The 22758-nt window shown below is 40.5% G+C and overlaps 1 protein-coding gene across 3 annotated transcripts; it reads left to right on the plus strand.

Moving 5' to 3' along the window:
• Window positions 1-558: 558 nt before the first annotated feature.
• zfr2 (zinc finger RNA binding protein 2) lies at window positions 559-22456 on the plus strand. 3 transcript variants are annotated; one of them, XM_046391697.1, is made up of 19 exons: window positions 559-692; window positions 4473-4728; window positions 5578-5692; window positions 6671-6898; window positions 7619-7935; window positions 8088-8276; window positions 8741-8981; window positions 9297-9487; window positions 10007-10126; window positions 11232-11377; window positions 11924-12050; window positions 12152-12375; window positions 12967-13135; window positions 14410-14584; window positions 17258-17346; window positions 18529-18624; window positions 18822-18933; window positions 20645-20742; window positions 21128-22456. In XM_046391697.1, the coding sequence occupies exons 1-19, from the start codon at window positions 640-642 to the stop codon at window positions 21299-21301; spliced, it is 3120 nt and encodes a 1039-aa protein (XP_046247653.1). In that variant the 5' UTR covers window positions 559-639; the 3' UTR covers window positions 21302-22456. The 3 variants fall into 3 exon arrangements, 2 of the variants coding, with proteins under 2 accessions (XP_046247653.1, XP_046247654.1); XM_046391698.1 differs by having other exon boundaries at window positions 4473-4713; XR_006843597.1 differs by lacking the exons at window positions 18822-18933; window positions 20645-20742; window positions 21128-22456 and having other exon boundaries at window positions 14410-14496; window positions 18529-18623.
• The last annotated feature ends 302 nt before the right edge of the window (window positions 22457-22758 follow it).

Consider the following 22758-nt stretch of genomic DNA (forward strand, 5'->3'; position numbering starts at 1 on the left):
CAACATTCAGCAGATCCACCACAGGCAAAGCGAGAGAGTTTACTCTGTTGTACTTCCGTCTTCGCGTAGACATCTTTTTTTAAACAGTAAAAGCATTTTTCATTCTTGTAAGCCATGCACAAAAAATTATCCAAATGCTTTTTTCGTCATTCGTTTAGCTTTATGAATGACGTTTCTACCCAGTAGGAACAACAACAATGAAAAGTGCTTATTTCGTCTCTCTGATTTATCCTCTTTCTTTCCCTTTTTCCGTTCTTCGTTCCTCTTCATTGTAACACTCAACTTGACAGTGTTAATTATATGTATTTCTTCGCCTCACTACAAGAAAAATATCCTTTTTAGTGTGCATACATAACATAGTTGTGTGAAATGCAGTAATGCCAAACCATAAAAAAATCAATCTATGCTAAAAATGCTAGGCTAAATTAATTTAACTTATACATCGACGCGATATTTTCTCACGTTAAATAGCTGACTTACTGTGCGTGATATTTTTTATTTTAGGCTTCTCAGCAGAGAAGTATGAAGTGTTTTGTGAAGTTGCAGCACAGTGAATCTTTGGTCGTACTAAAGGGGTGAAATATCTTGACGGCCAGTTTCAGGGTTTCACTGCTGTCTGGCAATACTGGCGATGCCAAGATGGCTGCAAGCAATTATTTCGGCTTTACACATGGTGCCGGTCCGCAATACAGGTAAATCAATTGATGCAGGTTGGTGTCAACATGCGTTTTGAGTCGCATTTATCAGTCGTTGTTGTATATCGATAGAGAAACAGACACTGGTGGCATTTCACTGCGTGACGGCGGAGAGACAGGCTGGACAGCTAGCTTGACCCGCTAGTTCGGTTAGCTAACGTTAGCTGTTTGAGTTTACAGGCCAGCGCTGTCCGACAAGCTGTTTGACGTTAGGTGAACCCCGGTACGGTCATCTCCTGTCGGAAAGCTGCTTGTCAGCTCCTAACCTCTTGGTGTAACGAAACTTTAATAGCAAATACAACGTCAGTTATAGCAAGTGTCATGCAGCCTTTTTTTCCCTCAGTGAATTAAGCTGGCTGGTGTTGTGAAAGGTGAGATTTTGGCCGATGTTTAGGATTAGAGGGCTGCCCCAGGTCCAGCTTTACTGAAGGTCCGGGGTGTCATAACCAGTACATTTTTCATAGTTATATGTTAAACAACGACAAGTTAAAGTAGATACTTTTGTGAAGGTAGATAAGGAAGACCAGTCAGCTCGGATTGGTGTTTGGTAAGTTTGTCTGACATGTATGCTGATTAAAATTAGCACGTAATACTCTACTCTCTACTCACTTTTATTATCATCAAATTGCAGTCAGTGAGCAATCAAGATTTTCAGTTGTTTTGGTATGATGGTCTGCACGCAAGCCGACAAACGTGACAAACTGGAGTGGGTTGTTTTCTTTGCACCACAAAGTGCTTGTGTGCTTTGAATAAGCTTTACTTTGCACGTTTCTCTTAGCTTATTCACTCAATTCATTGGTGACTAGTATGAAATTTAAATCATATTTCTTGTGTTGGAGCCGCAGAGGTACAGCAAGGTTTTAGTTTTCATGAGATGCTCTCTAAGTTTCTTCTCATATTATTATGGTAATTAGGTGAGTTTTTAAGGACAAAATGAACACATATTACATAAACAAAAGTACTGGGACACCTGACCATTACACCAACAGGGACTTTAATGACATGATGATGGTTTGTGCACTGGGGCACAGTCATGCTGGAATAGCAAAGGGCCTTCACCAAATTGTTTCAACAAAGCTGGAAGCATGCTATTGTCCAAAATGTCTTGGCATGCTGAAGAATTAAGATTTCCCTTCACCGGAAGTAAGGGGCTGAGCCAAACCCTGAAAAACAGCCCAATACCACACCTGAATTTAATAAAAAAGAGGCGTGGCTGGATACCTTTGTCTCTTTAGTGTACTTAAACCTGACGAAGGTAAGCACAATTTGGTTTGCCCTGTTAATTGGCTCTACGTAGGGCCCGAGCAGACATTATTAAAAAGCTGTTAGAGAATCAATCCCAAACGGAAACATGAGATGTTGTGCCATGATATGTGATAATATGTACACTGGTAGAATTCTACTGTTGTCATGCACGTGTTGGACTCAATACGTTATACTACTGTGTCCCCATACTTTAGTCTGTATAGTGTATGTTGCAGTAGAGTATATTTTACTGGAACAGTCAGTGGACTAAATGCATATAGATAAAATAACCAGACAGGAATGGCTAATCCAGCAACACTGAGTACCTGTGAAATCAAAATACTTGACTACTTGCTAAAAAACAAAGCAGCTCTGCCCACTGAATGCAAAATTTTCCATGTTGACCTAACACACCTAGATATATTAAAGGGATTGCTACATTGGCATAAAGAGTATTACTAATGGGTGAAGAAACACAGTATTTGTCTTACGGTTCTGAGACCCGAAAGACAAATACTGTCAGATGCTGTGGCTCAGAGTCAAACATCTGTGAGTGAAGGAGGGTGTCTTTGTCAGCTGTCAGCAGGATGGATGACAAAACTAAAGAAGGGAGGTGTGGAGAAGTTATGGGGAAAAAAGAATATTGATACAAAAATTACATATATTTGCTGCAGGGACTGCAGCAGTAGCTTCAACATCTGTGGTGACAGCAGTATTCACCCTTACACAGCAACAGGTGGAAAGGGGAGAGGTGGCTGTCCATGGCTGCTGCAGAGTAAGCAGGAGGAGAGTGTTGTTGACGTGGTAAGCAGGAAGTAGCATTCAGGGAAACAGGGACTCTCCGATAGGCATTGTGTGTGCCCTGACATGACAATGATGAAGGTTGATTAATTCAGTTCATCACAATGACAGTAAGATATCATAATCATATCATGAAGTGAGATTCTCAGTTGCTGCTGCTTCTCAGTGCTACATAGTGTAGTGTACCATCAACATATCAGCCATAGGCTAGGTCCATATAGTTATATTATTTAAATGATTAGGCTTAGGGTTCCCTTCATAAAGATACTCCAACAATAGGAATAAAGGCATATGTAAGATAACTGCAAGGATGATGTACTGGTGTGTGGTGTTTAGCTAATTGTTGGGAGGCCCGTCCGGACCAAAAGTGCTAGAGCCATTTTTTTTCTGTCCCAGTCCAACCCTGACACTGAGGCAATTTTGGTAGTATGGACAGAGCAGCATCAAGTAGGTCAACAGCTAAGTGACCAACCAAAATTAATTTTTGGATGCAGATGCAAGGCATTTTGATGAGGCACTTACATACATTACTTACATTTATAAAGAGGAAAGATTAAGCTAGTCAATGTACAGTGCACAGATAAGTCAACCTTTACTTTTTTCCTTATCTTTTCTTGGTAATCTTTGTTTACTATGGTGTAAATATATATGCACTTATATATATACATTTTATTGTGCAACTGATTTGTATTTGCATTGGATTCAGTATGTTGTTTAAAGACAGTGTTATGGTCACTCACACAGTATTTTCACTCTTCTTCTTCTTTGGCCTTAAGGTGTTATTTAATTTTAGCCCTCAAATTCTTTTCCATCCTGACACTGAGAGCTCAATAAAGATGCTGTTTGTGATTGATAGCGTACATAAGTGATGTTGCTCTCGGAAATGGATGCCGTCTGCCTTGCAAACCATGCCAACATCCAGGTTACTTATTTTAGCAATGCTAGCAGCATGGCTCTATGGCGGGCAATGTCGGTCTGCCAGTCAGTCAGTCAGTCTGTCCATCACTTCAGTTCAAATTTTGTACAAATACCCAGGGTGTTCAGGTGATGAATGTTGCTTATTTTGGCAGATCTCGTGACCACAATGAGGTTTGTGGTTTTGAGAGAAATATCTCCTTATCGTTTTTATGATTGGCTATGAAATACATTATGATGATGTTCATGCTTTAGAGGGAACTGTAATCACTCTGCTGTTCCCATGACTTTTGTAGTTTGTGGACATTAGTATTTAGATGAAAGCACCACTCCTCACAGAGCTGCTAATATGGCTGTAATCACTTAATCTTGTTTAAATATACATATGATTGAAGAAAGTCTTATTTACTATGATGAGAGTGAAATTTTAAAATTGCTCAAGTGCAGTTTAACTGTTGTTACATTTTCCTTACTCTTGGAGGAATTATTATAATCTGAGTTAAATCATCCTGGATATCATTCAGTGTTTGTGCTTGAATTTTTCAACTGGCATCAATTTCAGTCATTTAAAATTACAGAATAAAACAGATAGGAGCCGAGATGAGGACTTCATCCCTCCAGTCCTTTATTCTTCTTGACTGTTTATTATGACGGAAGCTAAATTCTTGTGTCACTAACGTGGACATATTCCAGCTTTGCCCACGGTAAATCCACAAATCGACGCTTCATTTAATTTACTATTGTTCATGAAGATGTCCTCTTTTGAAGTTTACCTTCTCGTTTCACTTAATTTCCCCGCCCTCTCCTCTCCTTCAGTACCCAGCCTCCTCCGGCCTACTCCCATCCCTCTACAGCCAGTTACAGTGTCCAGCAGGCTCCAGCTGTGGCTCATGCAGTGACTGCGTCCTACTCTCCAGCTCCAGTCCAGGCACCCCGGCCTGTGGTCTCTGCACCTTACCCTGCCTATCAGAGCCACCAGGCCCCTCCTGAATATGCCTACAGGCAGCCAGAACCCCCGGCACCCCCACAGCCCACCACCACCCCGCAGACGTACCAGGTATACTCAGACACGGTCAGTCCCTCTCTGCTTCCTTTATGATTTCTGCTTCTCAGTGCACGTATTGGATGTTGTGTAATAGCTTTTATTTTGGGTCATATTATGAGACATTTAGCCCCTGGGCAAACAGCAGTACATGCGCCTTCTTCTTTGTCTCATTTTTCTCAAATAAGAACCATCAGAATGTTCAGGATGTTTTAATTGTATACACATTGGCTTTAGCACAGGGATGGAATATCTGTCCTTTTTTCAAAACAAATATTGCTGGCGTTATCTAATCATTTGGATGCTGTTCGTAACCATGATTCAAAGTTCACCACTTGACTGCAGAGAGTCACTGTGGTAGAGTTTGACAGATGGTGAATGAAGAGAGAGCATCAGCAAGTATGAGCAGTGAATCAGAGAAATAACATGCTATATTGTCCTCTAAAACAATAATAAATGCGCCCAAACCTCTGAACAGCCCCCAGGCTTCATTCTGCCTCTCTGCACCTGCCTGTCTGCGTGCAGCTCACACAGACAGACCTGCAGCTCTTTATGCCAGACTGAGGCAGCACAGGAGAGGGACCATGGAGAAATAAGACAGCTGTGACCTGGTTGTCATTTTCATAGAGTCCCATGCTGTTATTGGGTGGGGCTGCACGCCGCTGCGCAAAAGCTGACACCCAGAAACGTCTTGACAGAGTAAAGTACAGGCAGAGGACAGGGTCTCTGCAGATACTACTACACGCTACTATTAGGTCATAAGTGATGATATTTACTTTTGTATAAGTCTTTACATTTTTTTAGGAAATTGCTGCATTTTATGCTTTTAAACATGCTGCTTTCCCATAAGATTGAATGTTCTCTTGTTAACACCTGCAGGACAATTACAGCTATGGTCGGCCTGCAGCTGTGACTACCTATGACAATAAACAGTACTACCAGACAAGTATAGCTTCGGCTCAGAGGACGCCCACAGAGAATTACTACCAGACTGGTGAGTCTGTTTATTTTTACTACGATGTTGTGTATAAAGTTTAAGTTATCATTAAAGCTGAATGATTTTTCAGCATCGAACAGGAGCTCCACAGATTTCACTCATCAAAGTCTATTTACAGGTTCTTGGGGAGTACAACTACACATGTGAAAAAAGTTGGCTCTGGTGGTAGCTGTGCAAAATCTGTCAGCTGTGGGCTTGCTAGTCCTTACCGGCAATCAATTTCTGTCCAGCATGAGTCACACAATAGCAGTGCAATGCCAAATCAGTGGAGTTCTGGTTTAAAGCTCACTGTTTTGACAAATAAGTTCGACTAATATCCACATGGCAGCTGTTGATTTTAACTTATCGTGGATATTAAATTACGTAAATAATATTACTGTTCAGAATTGCAGTATAGAAATATTAAAGGTGTTAAATGTAGTTATTACACTGTATGTCCACTAGAGAGCACTCAAGTGGACACAGACACCCATTTTCCACCCATACACTTATGGTGCCTGCTTAGACTTCTTCCCAGAACTGTGTAGGTTTGTACATACTGTGCGTGACTGACACCTCCCTCACTCTCCTGTTATGTGTAGCAAAAGTAAAGGTGGGTGCGCAAACTAACCTAACTGTGTGTGGGTGTGTGTGTGTGTCTTTCGAATATTTTAACAGTTCATATCAGTTTAAAAAAGTATTGTTGACTGTTAAATAACAAGTGTTTCAGATCTGATTAGCAATGTAGAACACACACACTTCAGGCTTGCTGAGGGATTTGTGGGTCATCGGGCTTGATATTATTTACCTTACACAAGGGTAATATGATATATATGGAATGTGTCTGCTGCCTGTTAGCTTGTGAAATGAGGATCCGTCCTTCCCTGCCAAAAACTCTCTCACAGGCGGTCCCACAGGATGTGATGGATGTTGCAGATCTTTTTAGCTTGCTCTAATGTCCTTCTTCACCCCTCACCCCACCTTTTCCTATATCAGTAGGTGTAAAGAGTGCTTACAGTCCAGCCCCCTCCACGGTGTATAGCCAGCCTCCTCCTCCCCAGAGGCAGGTGACAGCCTTGAAACCTCTGGCCCCTTCCAGCTCTGTGTCCACCAGCTACAACATCTACCCAGTGTCCACCAGCGTCCAGCAGCCACCCACGCCCATTTCATCCTACACCCTCGGCTCCTCCTATGGCTCCACCGTTTCAGCTACCACCTACTCAGGTAAAATACTGATATGCACATTAAAGTGTAAAAATGTATAAAGCAGTGAAATATATTGTGTATATATAGGTAGTAAAACTAAAGAAAGGAAGAAAATAATGCATAAATGAAGAATCAGATTACGAGTCACAAATCACGAGCAAAAACTTGACAGAGAGAAAGGGAAGGAAGTTCAGGTGTGGAACTTTTTTGCACATGTACAAGTCATCCATCTCAGCTGTTTGTGAGAACTTCATTTGTTACAGCATATTTCCTTTGGCACAATGGCAGATGCATTCTTCTTTGTATTAGTCAGTTTTAAAATCTGAAAAAAAGAAAGTGGCACAGCAAAATGAATCCACATCATTCCTCAGTATTTATTTCCAGAGGTTTGGTAGAGAAGAAGTGCTGTAGCTGGTGAGCTAACTGCTAACATGATGGTTTTATTTTTATTTTCTCTGTACTGTCCCATTTATTCCCACCTGGCATGACGTTCTCAGGATCATAGATAATTTGTTTAATTAATTTGTTCTCAACATTCATCCATTGTTATTAGTCTTCAATATTTTTTTTAACTGTCTTGAAGATGAATTCACGATTGTGTTTGTCCCCTTTTGACTTGAAGTACAGGCCACTGCTTGCATGACTGCTGGTTGTTGGTGTTTGACCCACATCTGGTATGCTTGCCGTCCCTTATATAACTCTGTCCGCACTCTCTTCTCTCTGATCTCTCACCCTCAGGCATTAGCTACTCCAGTTATGATTCAACTGGCTACACCTCCACGTCTGCTCCCTCTTATTATCAGCCGGCCCAGCAGACTCTCACACAGCCGCAGCCTCCACCGCAGCAGCCGCAGCCCCCCATCCAGCCACCACCCAAGCAGCTGACAAGTTCTTCCTGGAGCAACTCAGGCAGTAACATGGTGACAGCTCCAGCTGTAAACACATACAAAAAGCCCACATTTCACCAGAATAAGCTGCAGAAGCCCAAAGGGCCTCCCAAGCAGCCCCAGCTCCATTACTGTGACATTTGCAAGATCAGCTGTGCAGGCCCTCAGGTAGGAGATTATAATATTGAGGAGTTGAACTGCGATAATTTTATTTGTAGAAAGCTTTCAACATGAAAGCTTCATTATGTTGTGCACTATGGACAGATTCAATTAGCATTTGCGAGATTTATCTTGCTAACTGATTTGATTTACTATATCAGACGTACCGGGAGCATCTTGATGGCCAGAAGCATAAGAAAAAGGAGGCAGCCCTTAAATCTGGGGGACAGACGGGGGCCAGCAATGGGCCCAGAGGGGTGCAGACACAGCTACGCTGTGAGTTATGTGACGTCTCCTGTACTGGAGTTGATGCCTATGCTGCTCATATTCGTGGGGCCAAACACCAGAAGGTTAGCACAACTGTGACGTTTTTGTCTTTATCTTCAAATATTTCAGTATTGGTTATTTAACAGCTGTAGAAGATACTGATGTAATATGGGGTCTGTGCTGTACCGTAGTTTCCGGACTATTGAGCGCACCTGAATATAAGCCGCACCCGCTAAATTTAAAAAGAAAAAAAATCGTATACATATATAGGCCGCAATTGTCTATAAGCCACAGGCGTCCACGTTGTCAGTCTCTCTTTCGTTGTCGCTCTCAATGTCATTTTCGTCTCGAGGCAAAATCCATAAATTAGCCGCATCATTGTTTAAGCCGCAGGGTTCAAAGTGTGTGAAAAACGTAGCGGCATATAGTCCAGAAATTACGGTACTCATGTGACTTTCCAACTGAGCTGCCAAATGTTGGAACAAAACCTGCCCAAGGATGTGGGGTGGGATTAAGTAAGTGGTGTCTCTTTGTCAACCTTGGAAAGGTGGTGAAACTTCACACCAAGCTGGGCAAACCTATACCTTCCACTGAGCCAGTGCTGGTGAACGCGACTCCAGTTATCACAACCTCGACAGCTGGGAAACCTCCAGTGTCCATGTCCAGTCCTGCCTCCGTCTCAACCACTTCAACTCCCACTGTGACGCCCAAACAGGTGGCTGTGAATGCCACGGCCAAAACAGCATTGCCTATCAAGAAACCAGCTCCTTCCAGAATAACTGTCATTTGTAAGTTTGTTGATTTGTTGTACAGTATGTAGATGTCTTTTAGATGTCTATCTTCCCAATTTGATCCATTCAAAATAATTAACAGTAATAATCACAAAACTTAAATAAATCTTATAACTGCTGGTTAACACAAATTCTCTACTGCTAATCAAGATGGGATTTTTAAAACTCTATTTACCAACCTTTGGAATAAAGCTAGATAGAAAGAGAAATGATTATGATTATAAAATCATCATAAATAGAAAAAATAAAACAAATAGACATAGTGTTACTTAAATAAACTCTCTATTATATATTATCTTGCCTGCTGCATAGCCAATAAGTCTGCCAGTGCTCCAGCAGCAGCAGCAGCACCACCACCACCACCACCAGTAGTCGCTGCCAAGGTGGAGGAACCCATACAAAAGTCAGTTCAGAAGCTGGATCCTCTGAGTGACAATGAGGACAGCGACAGAGCAGGAGGCCAGGGAGACATCCAGCCAGTGGGACACGACTACGTAGAGGAGGTAAGCAGGAAATGAGGGGAAAACAAATTTATCATCATAACAGCCGAGCAGCATGTTAGAGGACATCTTTTGTTTGATGTGCAAATTTAAAATAGAAAATCCTGCCAGTCAGAGTTGTCATGAGTTAGGGTAACCCTAAGTTGTGTATTCATGATTTCTATTATGTCAGAGTGCTGCTGTCCTCTCAGAACCCGTACTTCCGTCTTTGTCTAGTGTGGCAGCTAAGAAAGTGTTTTATGCTAAGTCTCAAAATTAACAGTCTTTTAATGTGTTACTACTCTGCTAACCATAGTGGCTGATTTTTCCAAATTTATACGTTTTTGCATCAGACCCAAAAATCTAGTTTTGGTCAAGCAACATTTAGCTGTATTATTTTAAGTGTCATCAGTAATCTAATAAAAGTTATATTGTACATGTATATCTAATTGCCTGTGTCCTTTTAACATAATCATAGCATAAAACTTATGTCAAGTTTGTGTAGTGTATTTATTATTTACCTGAAGCGCCTGTCTGTTTCAGGTCCGTAACGATGATGGTAAGGTGATTCGATTCCACTGCAAACTGTGTGAGTGCAGCTTCAACGACCCCAATGCTAAAGACATGCACCTGAAAGGAAGAAGGCACAGACTCCAGTACAAAGTAAGAAATCTGGAGCGTCACTGAGCTTATTCTTGTCTAATTCCAGAGAGAAATAATGAACAGGGATGACATACAGGTACAAGATTTGATGTTTTAGATTACCGGTACAACTTTTCTTGCTTTGAGCTAGTGTTGCATAGTATACAGATACTTAAAAGGTATCTCAATACCCAGCAGTTAAAAATGGTATTTAATTAGTGTCTGTACTTAAAGAATGAGTGTTTTGAGAGACGCGATACCTGTAATGTGATCTGATCCCTGCAGGCGTATGGGCGTGTTGTCTCTGTTTTTCATTTTTGCACCCGTCAGTTTTAATGGTGAAAAAATGAGACAGTCCACGGCTTGTTGACAAAGCAGGTGCACGGAACCAAATATGGTGTTATTTTTCTTACATAGCCGACAGTCAAGGAAACCACAAAACCCGTCTGTAAAAGATGGTTTAAACCCACATGGAACGAAGGTGCTAACATGTACAACAAAGACAAAGCGTGTGGCACAAAGACGTGCTGACCTGTTTAAGGAATTCAAAGAGTGACTATTTTGGCCTCATAAAGATAAGTGTTGGTCTGACTGCTGGTTTCACACTGATTAACAGGCTAAGATGTGCACCAACTGCTGTCAACCAGGTGAAGGAAGAAGACCAATGAGATAGTAAACATGGATGTATACAGTTCACTATTCAAAATACTTTTTAAATCTTTAATCTGCATCGTTACTTTTATGAAGAAGGAAATGCATTTGATCCATTTGTTAATACCTCAAAGACTCACAGAATGAGATTTGTGAGTAACACTGAATGCAAGCACAATTTTTGTTTGTTTGAAAGAAAAGTCTATGGGGAACCTTTTAAACTAAAACTAGCTGAAGACAGGAAGACCTGGTTTTTACTCTGAAGGTTGTCATTCAGCTGAATGTTTTCCTTTTTATCTTTTGTAAAGCTCAGTTTTTATAGGTAAAAACACCTTCTCTGAGTGGACGGGAGCCCAAAGGGGAAAAAAAAAAATCATTTTAAATTTTATCTGCGATAGTGTGAAAATGGCCTGAAGATGTAAGCTGACTTTCATCACATTCCTTTTTGTGTTTTGTTCTGTCCTCCTGTCTGCAGAAGAAAGTGAACCCAGAGCTTCCTGTGGAGATTAAGCCCAGTAACCGGGCCAGGAAGCTGCAGGAGAGCAAGCTGAAGAAGCAGAAGCAGAAGGCGGTGCTGAAGAGACAGAGAGACGATGAGCAGCGCTGGCACATGGAGATGAGGTCAGACTCATGGCCAAAATTAGTAACGGAAACTCGTTGCCTCTGTAACGTTGCGGTCGTAAGTTTCCTTGTTTAGAACAGAGTTGACTAAGAAGGCAAAGAAGTGGGGAAGATGATTCGTACAGGTAGTATCAGTAAAGGGGAAGTCCTGAAGTTAACCAGCTGACTGTTAGTCTGACGCATGTTTATGTGGAAAAAAGGGAATTTAATGCCTCATTTTATGAATCCTTTTCTATGTTCTTTGTTTCTCTTTCTGTGTTCTTTCTGACGCTGGTGTCACGTGAGCTTTCTTGTATCTACAAATTAGATATGAGGATCTTTATCATCAAAGTTGTAGTCAGATTATCATTTTGATAAGTTTTTGACATACTAGGCTTGTGCTTGAATATTTGTTTTGCAAGAGCAAACTCAGTGTTTAATTAGAATAAGTGTTTTGGTAACATGCTTTTTTAAAGAACTACAGACTACATTTAATGGCAGCCATAACATCCCCCTGTGGGAATAAATGACTTTTAATGACATTTAAAACTTCCCTTTTTCCTGTAGGCGATATGAGGAGGACATGTATTGGAGGAGGATGGAGGAGGAGCAGATGTACTGGGGGGAGCAGAGGCGCAGGATGGCTCCCCCACCACTGATGAGCCGCCCGGGCATGCCAGTACCCCCTCTACTGGTGAGTGTTGCAATTGCAGTTCTTATGGATTAAAAAAACAGCTTTGACTGAGATTTAATTCCAAGTCTGATGATTTACTGTATTCTTTCTTTCCCCTTAAGACATGCGTGCGTCGACCAGACTCTCCTGATGACCGTCACATCATGGCTAAACACTCTACCATCTACCCATTAGAGGAAGAGCTGCAGGCTGTTCAGAGGATTGTCTCCCACTCTGAGAGAGCCTTAAAACTGGTGTCAGACTCCCTGTTGGATAAGGAGACACAAGCAGCAGCCACCGCAGCTGCTGCTACTGCTGCTGCTACTGACGGAGGAGACGAAAAAGGGTAAAAATAAATAAATAAAGTGATTTTCTGGAAGATGCCCTTTCTCTGGGCATGTTGATTAATAACAAGGATTAAAGTAGTTGAAGCCTAAAAGAATTTCTCTTTTGGTAAAGGGGAAGAGCTGCACAGATGCAATATCAAATGTTTGCCTGTGATGATGATAAAGGAAATTCATGGTATTTTATATGGTTGTAAAGCTAGATAAAAAAACAGCAACGTAGAAATCTAGACTTTGAAGCATTCTGATACACAGATGTTACATTTAAATACAGTATATTAACACATAGGAACTACATTTACAAACATTCTATGAGCACAATCAATTAATATCATAAATAACCTAAAACTGCCAATAATACTGGCAATAAATTTGAAATGGATACACATGACACATCCATCAATACACAGAGTTACAGATGTTCAGGTTAAAAAAACAAAAAAATAGAAGCCATTAATAAATAAAATGTTCGTTTGTCATCATTTGTTGTGATCCTTTTAGTCGCTGAAAAAGAAACCACTTTAACTGCACGAAGTGTTTGTAAAATCAGTCGGGCAGGTCTTTATCTTTGGCCTTTCTCCGTCTCCTGGCAGTACTGAGAACTCAGCACGGCTGCTAAAAGGTGTTATGAGGGTGGGCATCCTGGCCAAAGGCCTGCTGCTTCGTGGGGACCGAAATGTTGAGCTCATCTTGCTGACTGCTAAGAAACCCACCATCTCTTTACTGAAGAGCATCGCCAAGCAGCTTCCCAAGGAGCTGGAGGTGAGAAAACAGACACTGATTAACGGACTGTTAATTTAGGTCGTTGGTTCGTGGGAGGGAAGAGTTTTGGTAAACTTGGAATTCACAACACTGATTTTCTTTTAAGTTACATCTTAAATTATTACAGGATTTTGTGGATAACTTACAGTTAGCAAAATCCTGATTTTTTTTCTTTTTTCTTCTATAAGTCAGGACAAAGGCATCCTTTGCCAGTAGTTTGTTAAATATCACGTCGTCATATGCATTAGATTTTATTTATTAATTAAATTATTATTTATTTTTTAAAAAGAGGAAGCTATCTTTTGCAGTCAAACTTCCTTATGACTTGTGTCACAAGAGCTGGATCCCAGGTGACTGAAATTTTTGTAATTGTGTAACAAGCAAAATGGGAGGGAGGAGTTTTAACTCTTAATGCTCTTAATCTTTTGATGTGTTTTAGAGCAAACAAAAGTCAAAGCCAGAGAAATACCACAACTGAATTACTTCATCCTAGGCGAGTTTTTCTCATATGCTGGAGCAGCTCATTTATTATTAGTGAACAGCTGCACCCGACCGCCAGGAACAGCTCAGAAGTTTGTCCTCCACGCGTATTAATAATAAAGGATTATCTTAATGATTAATATCTTAGTTCTGCAAGTCAGATATACAGTACATGTTTGGTGGTCCAGAACAAACAACCCTGTCACTCTGCGAAGCTAAATTTTAAACTAGAGGACTTCCAAGCTGTTTGTTCTACTGCATCATAGGAAGACTCTGTGATTTCTAGCATTGAGGGAGATTTTTCCTTGTTCACAGATTCCTGAACTGTCCCTGGCCTAAAGAGAAAAACTTGCAATTTTTTATTTCCATTTAAGGCTCACAAGACAGAGGATTGACCCCAAAGACATGTTTGTGATGTGTTGTAATTCCTCACTCTTCCTCCCTCCTGCTTTAGCTGTAACGAGTGTCTCATAAAAGGTGCTTTTGACTGATCTTTAGATTCACTGCCTGGTTATGACACCTGAATCCTACAGAGTGAGTTGGGGCTTTTCTTCCTAAACCGCCCCTTTTGCTTACAGTTGAAAAGATAAAATAAATTGCTGTCAAATGTATTAATGGTAAAGACACCAACCCTGTTTAAATAAGGGAACTGCCTTGAGAAAACAAATTGTATAACCCAGGGTTAAAACATTAATTGTATTGCCCTGTAACCTTTGCCAAAAAACGGCTATTCTTTGCCCTTACACCCCTCCTCCTCTGTAGTGAGTAATCCCAAGTGTCCTTTTAACCGGCAGACATTTTCTGAAGATCAGTATGAGGTGCAGGCTCACCCCGAGGAGGCGAACATCGTGATATTTTCAAGCAAGGAGCCCAAAATGCAGGTGACCATTTCTCTCACCTCGCCGCTGATGAGGGAGGACACTGCTGCTGAGAAGGACAAGCAGGCAGGAGGAAAAGCGGCTGAGAAAGGTTAGAGAAGCCAAAGCTTTCAGTACCAGACAACCAAATGTAAGCGATGTGTGTAATACACTTCTATATATATATATATTTATATATATATTTATATATATTCCCCTTGCTCCACCTTTCCACCCAGTAGCAGCCTAAATTTAAAGCTCTTAAAATTAAACAAAACGAAAGGTGGGACTTTTAACGAAGCCACCATCCAAGTTTTTTTTTTTTTAAAACCCTAAAATAAGAATTAACTCACGTATTCATTTGTCCCACTCTTTTCATTTCTCCCATTTTTTGCAGTTACACTAGTACCCAATTTCTTTATTTCTTTTCCGCAACATGGGAATCAAAAGCCGGGCTCTCCGACCTTTCTGTGCCACTAGGGTGTGTGTTTATCTGCTGAACACATGCTCAGACAAAACCTTTGGGAAACTATAACAATAGACTGAAGTGATGATCAGTGTTCAGATAATGCCCAGGGATGAGTATTCTTCAAATGGCAACACTGTTTTTACAAATATCTTCTTCTTTTTTTTAATTTTTTTTTTTTTTTTTTTTTTATTAGAGAAAGGTTTTGCTTCTTGTTACATTTTGACCATGATACTTTATGAGGGGATTCTGAGGTCCAGAGACTTCCCATTCCCTCATCTCTCATCCCTGCATCATAATGTGGCATTATCAGTGATAAGGTGTTGGAGTGTAATTTTATCGCCTCACAATGATCAATACTGAAGTAATAATAGGATGCAATTAGTACACTTATTGTCAATACTTCTCCACCTTAAACAATAAAAGTGATTCCTAAGATCATTGTGTTGCAAACACTCCTCCACCTGCTCCATTGTCAATATTTTAATGTGTTTTTCCCCATTTGGAAAACATGGTAGAAATGTTTTCTGTGGCCTTTGTCTTTTTATTAACTTACTCATTTTAATTTTGTTTGGGTTTGTTGATCAGTTCCCCCAATTCTGTATCAGCAGACCTGGGCAAGCCAATGGCTAATCTGAAGACCACACTTGTTCACATACCACTGAGAATAGAGAAATGAGTTTACAAAAGGAACCAGGTAGCCTATGTTTATTAAGCTTTTCAGAGGAGGAAAAGCCTCATGTTATCTGTCACCAACTGCTTCTAAATGAAATCTCCCAAGTCCGAGAGGCATGATGAATATGGGTCTTTGATTCTAAGTGGTATGGTAGTGTAGACTTCAAAAACAGTGGCTTTGTTTTTCCATATGTATTTACACTGTAAGAAAGCTAATGACGTGTTGTTCTAGTGAACATAGTAGCATGGAAAGCCCCAAGGCTGGTCTTGTGAACTATTAACGCAATGCAGTCGTCAGTAACCACATTTTGACTTGCTATTACTGGTTTGCTTTTGGATGTTAATATTGTCTTAAAGTATGGAGACATGGAAGGAAAGACTTATCGTTTCCCTTGTGCCTTTATCTGCTTGAGAAGTTTCCTTTGCTGTCTGTGCAAAGTTGGGCAGATAATAAACATTGGTAAAGAATGAGAACACCTCCAAACGGGTGAATGGAAGTACATGATTCAATTGTTTTGATCAAAAGTTGTGGGAAATACATTTTTGGATCTGCAGCTTCTTCAGTGTGGCTGTTGTGCAAAGTCAAATGCAAAAAAAAAGAGGAAATCCACTGCAATCCAAATTTGAGTTAATTTAAAGAAAACTCTAAAAGTAAACGGTGAAAATTTATGTCTCATTAAATAATTAAATAAATTCTCTATGAAAGGCCAAGACTCAGTTGAGGTGTGAAGGAAGCTGAATTGGACGTGGGTTTTTTTGTTTGTTTGTTTTTTTTAATTGCGCAAACAAAAATTGACTCATCCACCAGTTCCTGAAATAGAGAAAGGATATGAACTTATTTAGAAATGTTGACAGTGGAGTTAGGAAGAAGAAAATGTTTATAGTTAAGATGAAAACAGGCTTAACCCATCTTGATTATGTATAATTAAACAGTGTTAAACGCACCTTTCTCATAGAAGACACTTTGATTTGTCATAGCAGGAAAATAATTAACAATTTCTTCGTTCCAGTGTCTTAAGTAAGCCACGCCAGTGAACCAGCATGCTCAGCGCTGCTGCCTCGACACTGACGCTCCTCAGTGTAATGGGATTAGATAGATCTACTGTATATTTGACAAGTCAAAGTTTCTCTCCAGAGAAAGATGTCTGCAGGCAGATGCTAATGTTGCCTAAATTTTAAGTCACTATGAAACTATCGCTATAAGAAATATTATAAAATATGAACTGTTTTTACTGATTAACTGGATTCCCTTCTTTTTTGCATGTGCTTTTCACTCTGAAAAACCCACTGGTGATTGTTCTCCTTTTTTGCTATTTTTTTCCCCTAAAAATACTTGTGTAAAACATAAAATCACTCAAGTCTTCTCTACACAATGATCAGATGCTTGCCTTTTCTGTCACAGCATCTCCTTGTTATTTTTCTCACAAACACATTGAAACAAGCTGAAGAGTGTTCATGGATTTAAGGACAAGTCTGGTCACATGAGATAAATCACTGTTTTGTTTTGTTTTGTTTTTTTTTTTTTAAATAATTTTGTCCCTGATCAGCATCTGTACATCCACAATAACAATACTTACCATGCATTGACGTGATCATTTAGGTTTTGACTGTAAGTCATGAGCTCGGACACGTTATCTCCACTAGATACGCCTGAGAAGGACCCTCCTGATCTTCTGAATAAGAGGAAATGCCTGGAATACCTGGCTGCTCTCCGTCACGCCAAATGGTTTCAGGTAAATACATCTTAAGAACTCAAGCCCCGCCTTTAACGCCCTGGAGTCAAGGAACGTGCCAGCGTGTCTTTATTGCACAACCAATTTAAGGTAACGGAGCTGCAAGAGGCAGCCTCGCTGAGTCTCTGTTTTACTCTGTGTCAGAAGTGGGGATTTCAAACTACTGTATATACAAGTTTTTAAATTTTGTAATATGTCAAGTAAAACCCGAGTTATGATAAACAATGGATATGGGTATATATATATATATATATATAAACAACATATGCGATGCTTTTTTGTAAATATTTGTAAATAGCTGTACAAAAAACACCTTTATTCGTCTTTATTTGACATTAACCACGTTGTTAGTTACACACGTCCATTGAGTTGAATTTCCACTGAAGTGTCCCACAAAGCCAGTGAGCCATTATACATAATCCCTTGGCTCTGGTAAAAACAAACTTGAATGCAGCCTTTATTAATGTTAAAAGTCATACCTGTGCTTTCGTATATCGAAATGTCTGCTAGTTGCAACAAATGAACTGTTTGTAATAGCATCAGCCAACGTCAGTGTTACCTGCATCTCGCTCTGATGTATCAGAATGGCTTTAATCAGTCTGTAATTTGTGATGGGATTTTTGTGACATACATACAGAATATCTTTTATATTCTGTGGTATTGCATAAGTGATTGAGGGAGGGGTTTTGAACTTGCCTCATTTCCTTTTAGGCTAAAAAGAGGTGGTGGTTTTTTCTTTTGTTTAGACGCTACAAATAGAGAATTCATTTATAATTACATTACGTAGAATTCTACTGTGCACTGGCTCTACAGAAGAAAGAAAAGAAAAACCAGACTTTGCCTATTTTGAGATTTCTCATGGGGTTCCTTCCTCAGTTGTGTTTTGTTTTTTGTCTGCCAAACATTCAGCTGAAAGTGTAAAACCATGATGAAGTATCATCATGACCAGATAACTTCTTGTAAATGACTTCTCTCTCGTAAAAATTTAGTGTGACACAAAAACACACCACAAAAATCAGAGGTTTGTCTTTGGCCGTCCTCTCTTCAATTGTTTTTATTATTGCAAAACAACGTTTCTAGTGTTTGTACAAATGCACAACTTTAAAGCCACGTGTCAAGTCTGACTAAAATAAGGAATCTTTTCTTGTTCATTGATTATTTTTTTTTTTCCTCCCATTGAAGGCTCGTGCCAACGGGCTACAGTCGTGTGTGATCATCATTCGGGTGCTTAGAGATTTGTGTCAGCGGGTTCCTACCTGGGGGAAGATGCCCAGCTGGGTAAGTGGCTTCAGTTCTCTGTTACATTTCAGTTTTCTGTTTTTGGGGATCATGTGAACCTTCTCCTAATGAGGTTTAATGATGCATAAAGACATTGAGCAGTAGAGGAGGCCCTATAAGAGGACTTGTTCCTCCAGTGTATGGTATCTTCTCTCACTTGAACATGTCTGCTTCCCTCTGTATGTTCCTCCCCTCAGGCGATGGAGCTGCTGGTGGAGAAGGTGATCAGCAGTGCTGCAGGGCCACTCAGCCCAGGAGAGGCCTTGCGCAGAGTCCTGGAGTGCATCTCCACTGGCATCCTGCTGTCAGGTCTGACGAATGTACACATTAAAGATTTTCATTAAATAAAGGTTCATTTAAATATATATATATGGACTACTATATATATATGGACTACAGAGACTTCAAAAAAAATCCTGTTACTACTAAAAATCTACAGAGATCCTGCCCTCTGCCTGTATTTTCTTATTTTGTTATTATTTTTGCTGTGCTTGGGATGTTTCTGGATATCAGTGATTCTGGGGAAAGACAGATAAATACTGAGACTCATTTGTGAAATTCAGATAATTTAAGTTGTGAGCTCGCCAGCCCAAAGCGTCTGTATTGACCACCTCGGAGTTAGACTCAATGATCAGTTGCTTATTGCACCTTTTGAATGGTGTGGTTACAAACACCAGATAACAAATCTTGCATAGTGTGACTGTAAGTCACTATCTGTCCTATCTGTAACAGCTGCTTACACTGTTCCCTGCTCTTTGCAGACTCATGCTGTGTGCATCATAGTGGTTGCTCACAGAATGATGGAAACAGGCCAATTATGGTCTGACTTGTTTATTAAAATAAAAATAGTTTGTCCTGTAGTCCGAGAATTGTGTGACCTGCAGTGTTGAACTACACTTCCTGTTGCCACCATTAACTAAACATGTCACCAAATCAACCAGGCCTGATGTCTTTGAGTTTGCCACCTGAGATGTGAATGATGAGGTTATTTCACAGGATCAAATCTGTCCTTCTGCTGAGTGCCACATGCTCCAACAACTATACATGTGCCTTTCTACCATCACACAGAAAACACCAGCATCTAACCATTTTTACAGAAGTACAAATGCAGGAGATTGTGTTCAGGGTGTGTCGGAAGCTGCACAGTATCATTGATTAAAATCTCTGACTCTGAAAAATTGGTCCATCTCCAGCAGATTATGTTACTGTAACATCCTCTTTATAGGACTTCTCACAAAGTCGCTAAGTGGGCTTCAGGTCATCCAAAATACTGCAGCCCGAGTGGAACACATTACACCAATGTACAAAACACTGAACAGGCTGCTGGTACACTATAGAAAGTGATGAAAGTGACATATTTTGTCATTGGAGGGAACTCACTCCAACGAAATTTGTGCTCTGCATTTAACCCACCCAAGTGACGTGCACACACACACAGCAAACCCGGGGCAGTGGGCGACCGCGTGCAGCGCCCGGGGAGCAGTGGGGGGGTTAAGTACCTTGCTCAAGGGTACCTCAGCCATGGACACCGGTATGGGGAATCAAACCAGCGATCCACCGGTTACGGGTCCGACACCCTAACCGCTGATCCACGACTGTTGGTTTCAAAAATATTACTGCTTGTTTATGAAGCTCTTAATGGTATGGCCTTCAGAACATTGAGCATGCATTTTCTGGTGCACCTAGAACTGAAACTAAATCAGACAAAGGTGCCTTTGATCACAGTGGTGCTGAACCAAATGCCTCATGAGCTGGTATCTGCTGCAGTTGTGTCTTCTTTTGAAAGTACATGTGTGGGTGTTTGCACAAGTTTACATGCCTTTGTGTGCACCTGCTGTAATCTATTCTTACACACACACAGACACAGACACAGACATCTATATAAAAAAGTTCCCACAGAAATCTTGTGGGAAGCATTCACACAAGAGTGGAAGCTGTTAAGAGACAGATTATTTTGTGACTTCTTTCGCCACATTTTCACATCTAAATTCTTTGACTTGTCTCTCCTCCCCTCACTCAGATGGACCAGGGCTGTTGGATCCTTGCGAGAAAGAGCCAACAGACGCTTTGGAAAGCATGTTGCTTCGAGCCAGAGAGGACATAACTGCCAGTGCACAGGTACCCATACAGATCCTTTACGCTGATTCTGACTGGAAGGCGTTGGATGATATAACAGTCAGTATTAACCTGTGGGTAAAGACACTGGACTGACTGGTGTAACCATCATCACCAACAACCAGAAAGAAAAAAGGCTGCTCTTTGAGAACCACACAAACTTAATTTCAAGTGTGTCTGATATCTTAATCAGATACCAGTCAGAGAAGAAACAAGCAACAGCCACTGTGAAACTGTACAGGGGACCACAGCCTTTGCTGCATGACAAGCCCCCTCATTTCCTGTATGCTTCTGTCTTAACTCATCACACCATCACTTATATTTAGGAAAGTTATCTGCAAACATACGCTTCTCTGAACCATGTTTGTACTGTTTTGTTTGTTTCCAGCATGCTCTGCGGCTGCTTGCTTTCCGTCAGATCCACAAGGTTCTGGGCATGGAGTCTCTGCCGACGTCCAAGTCCAGCGCTCGCAACCGCAAGCGTCGACGGGACGGCAGTGACGCAGGCGAAGGGGAGGGGGAGGGCAAAAAAGACAAGAAAGAAGAAACTGAGAGTGCTTGACCTCTGCCTCCAGAGCTAGTGGGGGCGTGGGGGGGCATTTGCTCATTTAGAGACTGGTAGAATGTCACAAATTCAAATCCTTTCTTATCTTGAAAACAATCTTAACACGCAGCTAAACACATAAGAATATAAATCACAGTAACGTGTCTACTCTTGAATTCTCTTGAATAATGTGTCAGAGGAACAGACTGAAGTTTCACTTCACTTTCCCAAAGTAATTTCATGCAGGTTCTTCACTTTCTTTTAAAGTGTGCAGAGAAAATTGGCTCAGTAAAAAAAAAAAAAAAAAAAAAAAGATGGGAAGGTAACTGATTGTGCCATTACAGTATTGGTAACTGCACACTAACTACTGACCATCCTCCCTCCATTGCTTATTCACTGCAGCTAGAATACCACGGTCAGCTGCAGTGGTATTGTTTCCTCTTATGTTAAAACCTCTGGTTAAATCATCAGCACCGTAAGTTTTATTACCAAAAGAGTCTCTGCGGCCCTTCAGGCCAGTTCAGTTTTGCCATCCGACACTTGAGTCATGACTCGCTGAGCTCATGCTGGTGGGTGATGTAGCTGAGGAAGCGATCGGCAGTAACAGACCATGTTTAGGATGTACATACATGCATACAGTAATGTGATGATGATTGTGCCTAAATTGACTCATTGGTGATAAAACAGTGTGACCTTGAGGATGAACTTGTCATGCCTTCTAAAGTCTCTCGCAATGCCGTTTCATCATTTCCTCTTAAAACTTGAATTACAAATCGATGGAGTTCTAAACTAAAAAGGCCCATGCGTGACACCTTAAAAACAAGGCTACACTAAAATAAAATAATTTCTCTCTTTTTTTTTTTTTTTTTTTTTTTTCTTTTTTTGCAAGTAATGCACTAAGACAGAGAAGGTCTGCTTTGTGCAGCATCCCCCATGCGGTTTTGTGTGGAGGTCGTAGAGTACATCAGTCTCTACAGAGAAACAGAGAGACGTCTTATGTTGCACAGTCTGTAGCATGCTGAGGGAACGAAGCACTTAACAAATGACAATGTTACTGTATGCAGCCATAATTTTATCATTTAAATAATATGCCTAGTAATCTTTTTTTTTTTTCTTCCAGAGTATGGTTAGCCGAAGAAAGAAGCTTTAGTCCAAAATAAATAAATAAATAAAAATACGACTGAGTATCTACTGTAACGATCAAGTAGTCCTTCGACCTTCTTCCTTGTGCCTGCATCATGTTGTGTGTTACAAAAGACTGATTATGGGGAACATTTATGAGTTGTCAGGTTAATACTGCGATGATCTTATGTCACAGAGATGTGAGGACGGATGAAGGGACAGTTGCACAACTCTTTTGGCTTAAAAGTTGAAAGTGAGAGAATTGTCGTGCGATTTTAGTTGATTTTTTTTTGTTTTTTGTTTTTGTTTTTGTTTGTTTCATTTACCGAGAGCGTCATCTAAGTATTGCTTAT

This window comes from Scatophagus argus, chromosome 6 (assembly GCF_020382885.2).
Source record: "Scatophagus argus isolate fScaArg1 chromosome 6, fScaArg1.pri, whole genome shotgun sequence".
NCBI lineage: Eukaryota > Metazoa > Chordata > Actinopteri > Scatophagidae > Scatophagus > Scatophagus argus.

What these genes read in the sequence shown, in the direction of transcription:
- zfr2 (XM_046391697.1), top strand. Translation starts at nt 640, where the DNA reads ATGGCTGCAAGCAATTATTTCGGCTTTACACATGGTGCCGGTCCGCAA. An exon ending in GGTGCCGGTCCGCAATACAG is followed by an intron (nt 693 to 4,472) that starts GTAAATCAATTG and finishes CCTCTCCTTCAG; the next exon opens with TACCCAGCCTCCTCCGGCCT. An exon ending in GGGGGAAGATGCCCAGCTGG is followed by an intron (nt 18,625 to 18,821) that starts GTAAGTGGCTTC and finishes TCCTCCCCTCAG; the next exon opens with GCGATGGAGCTGCTGGTGGA.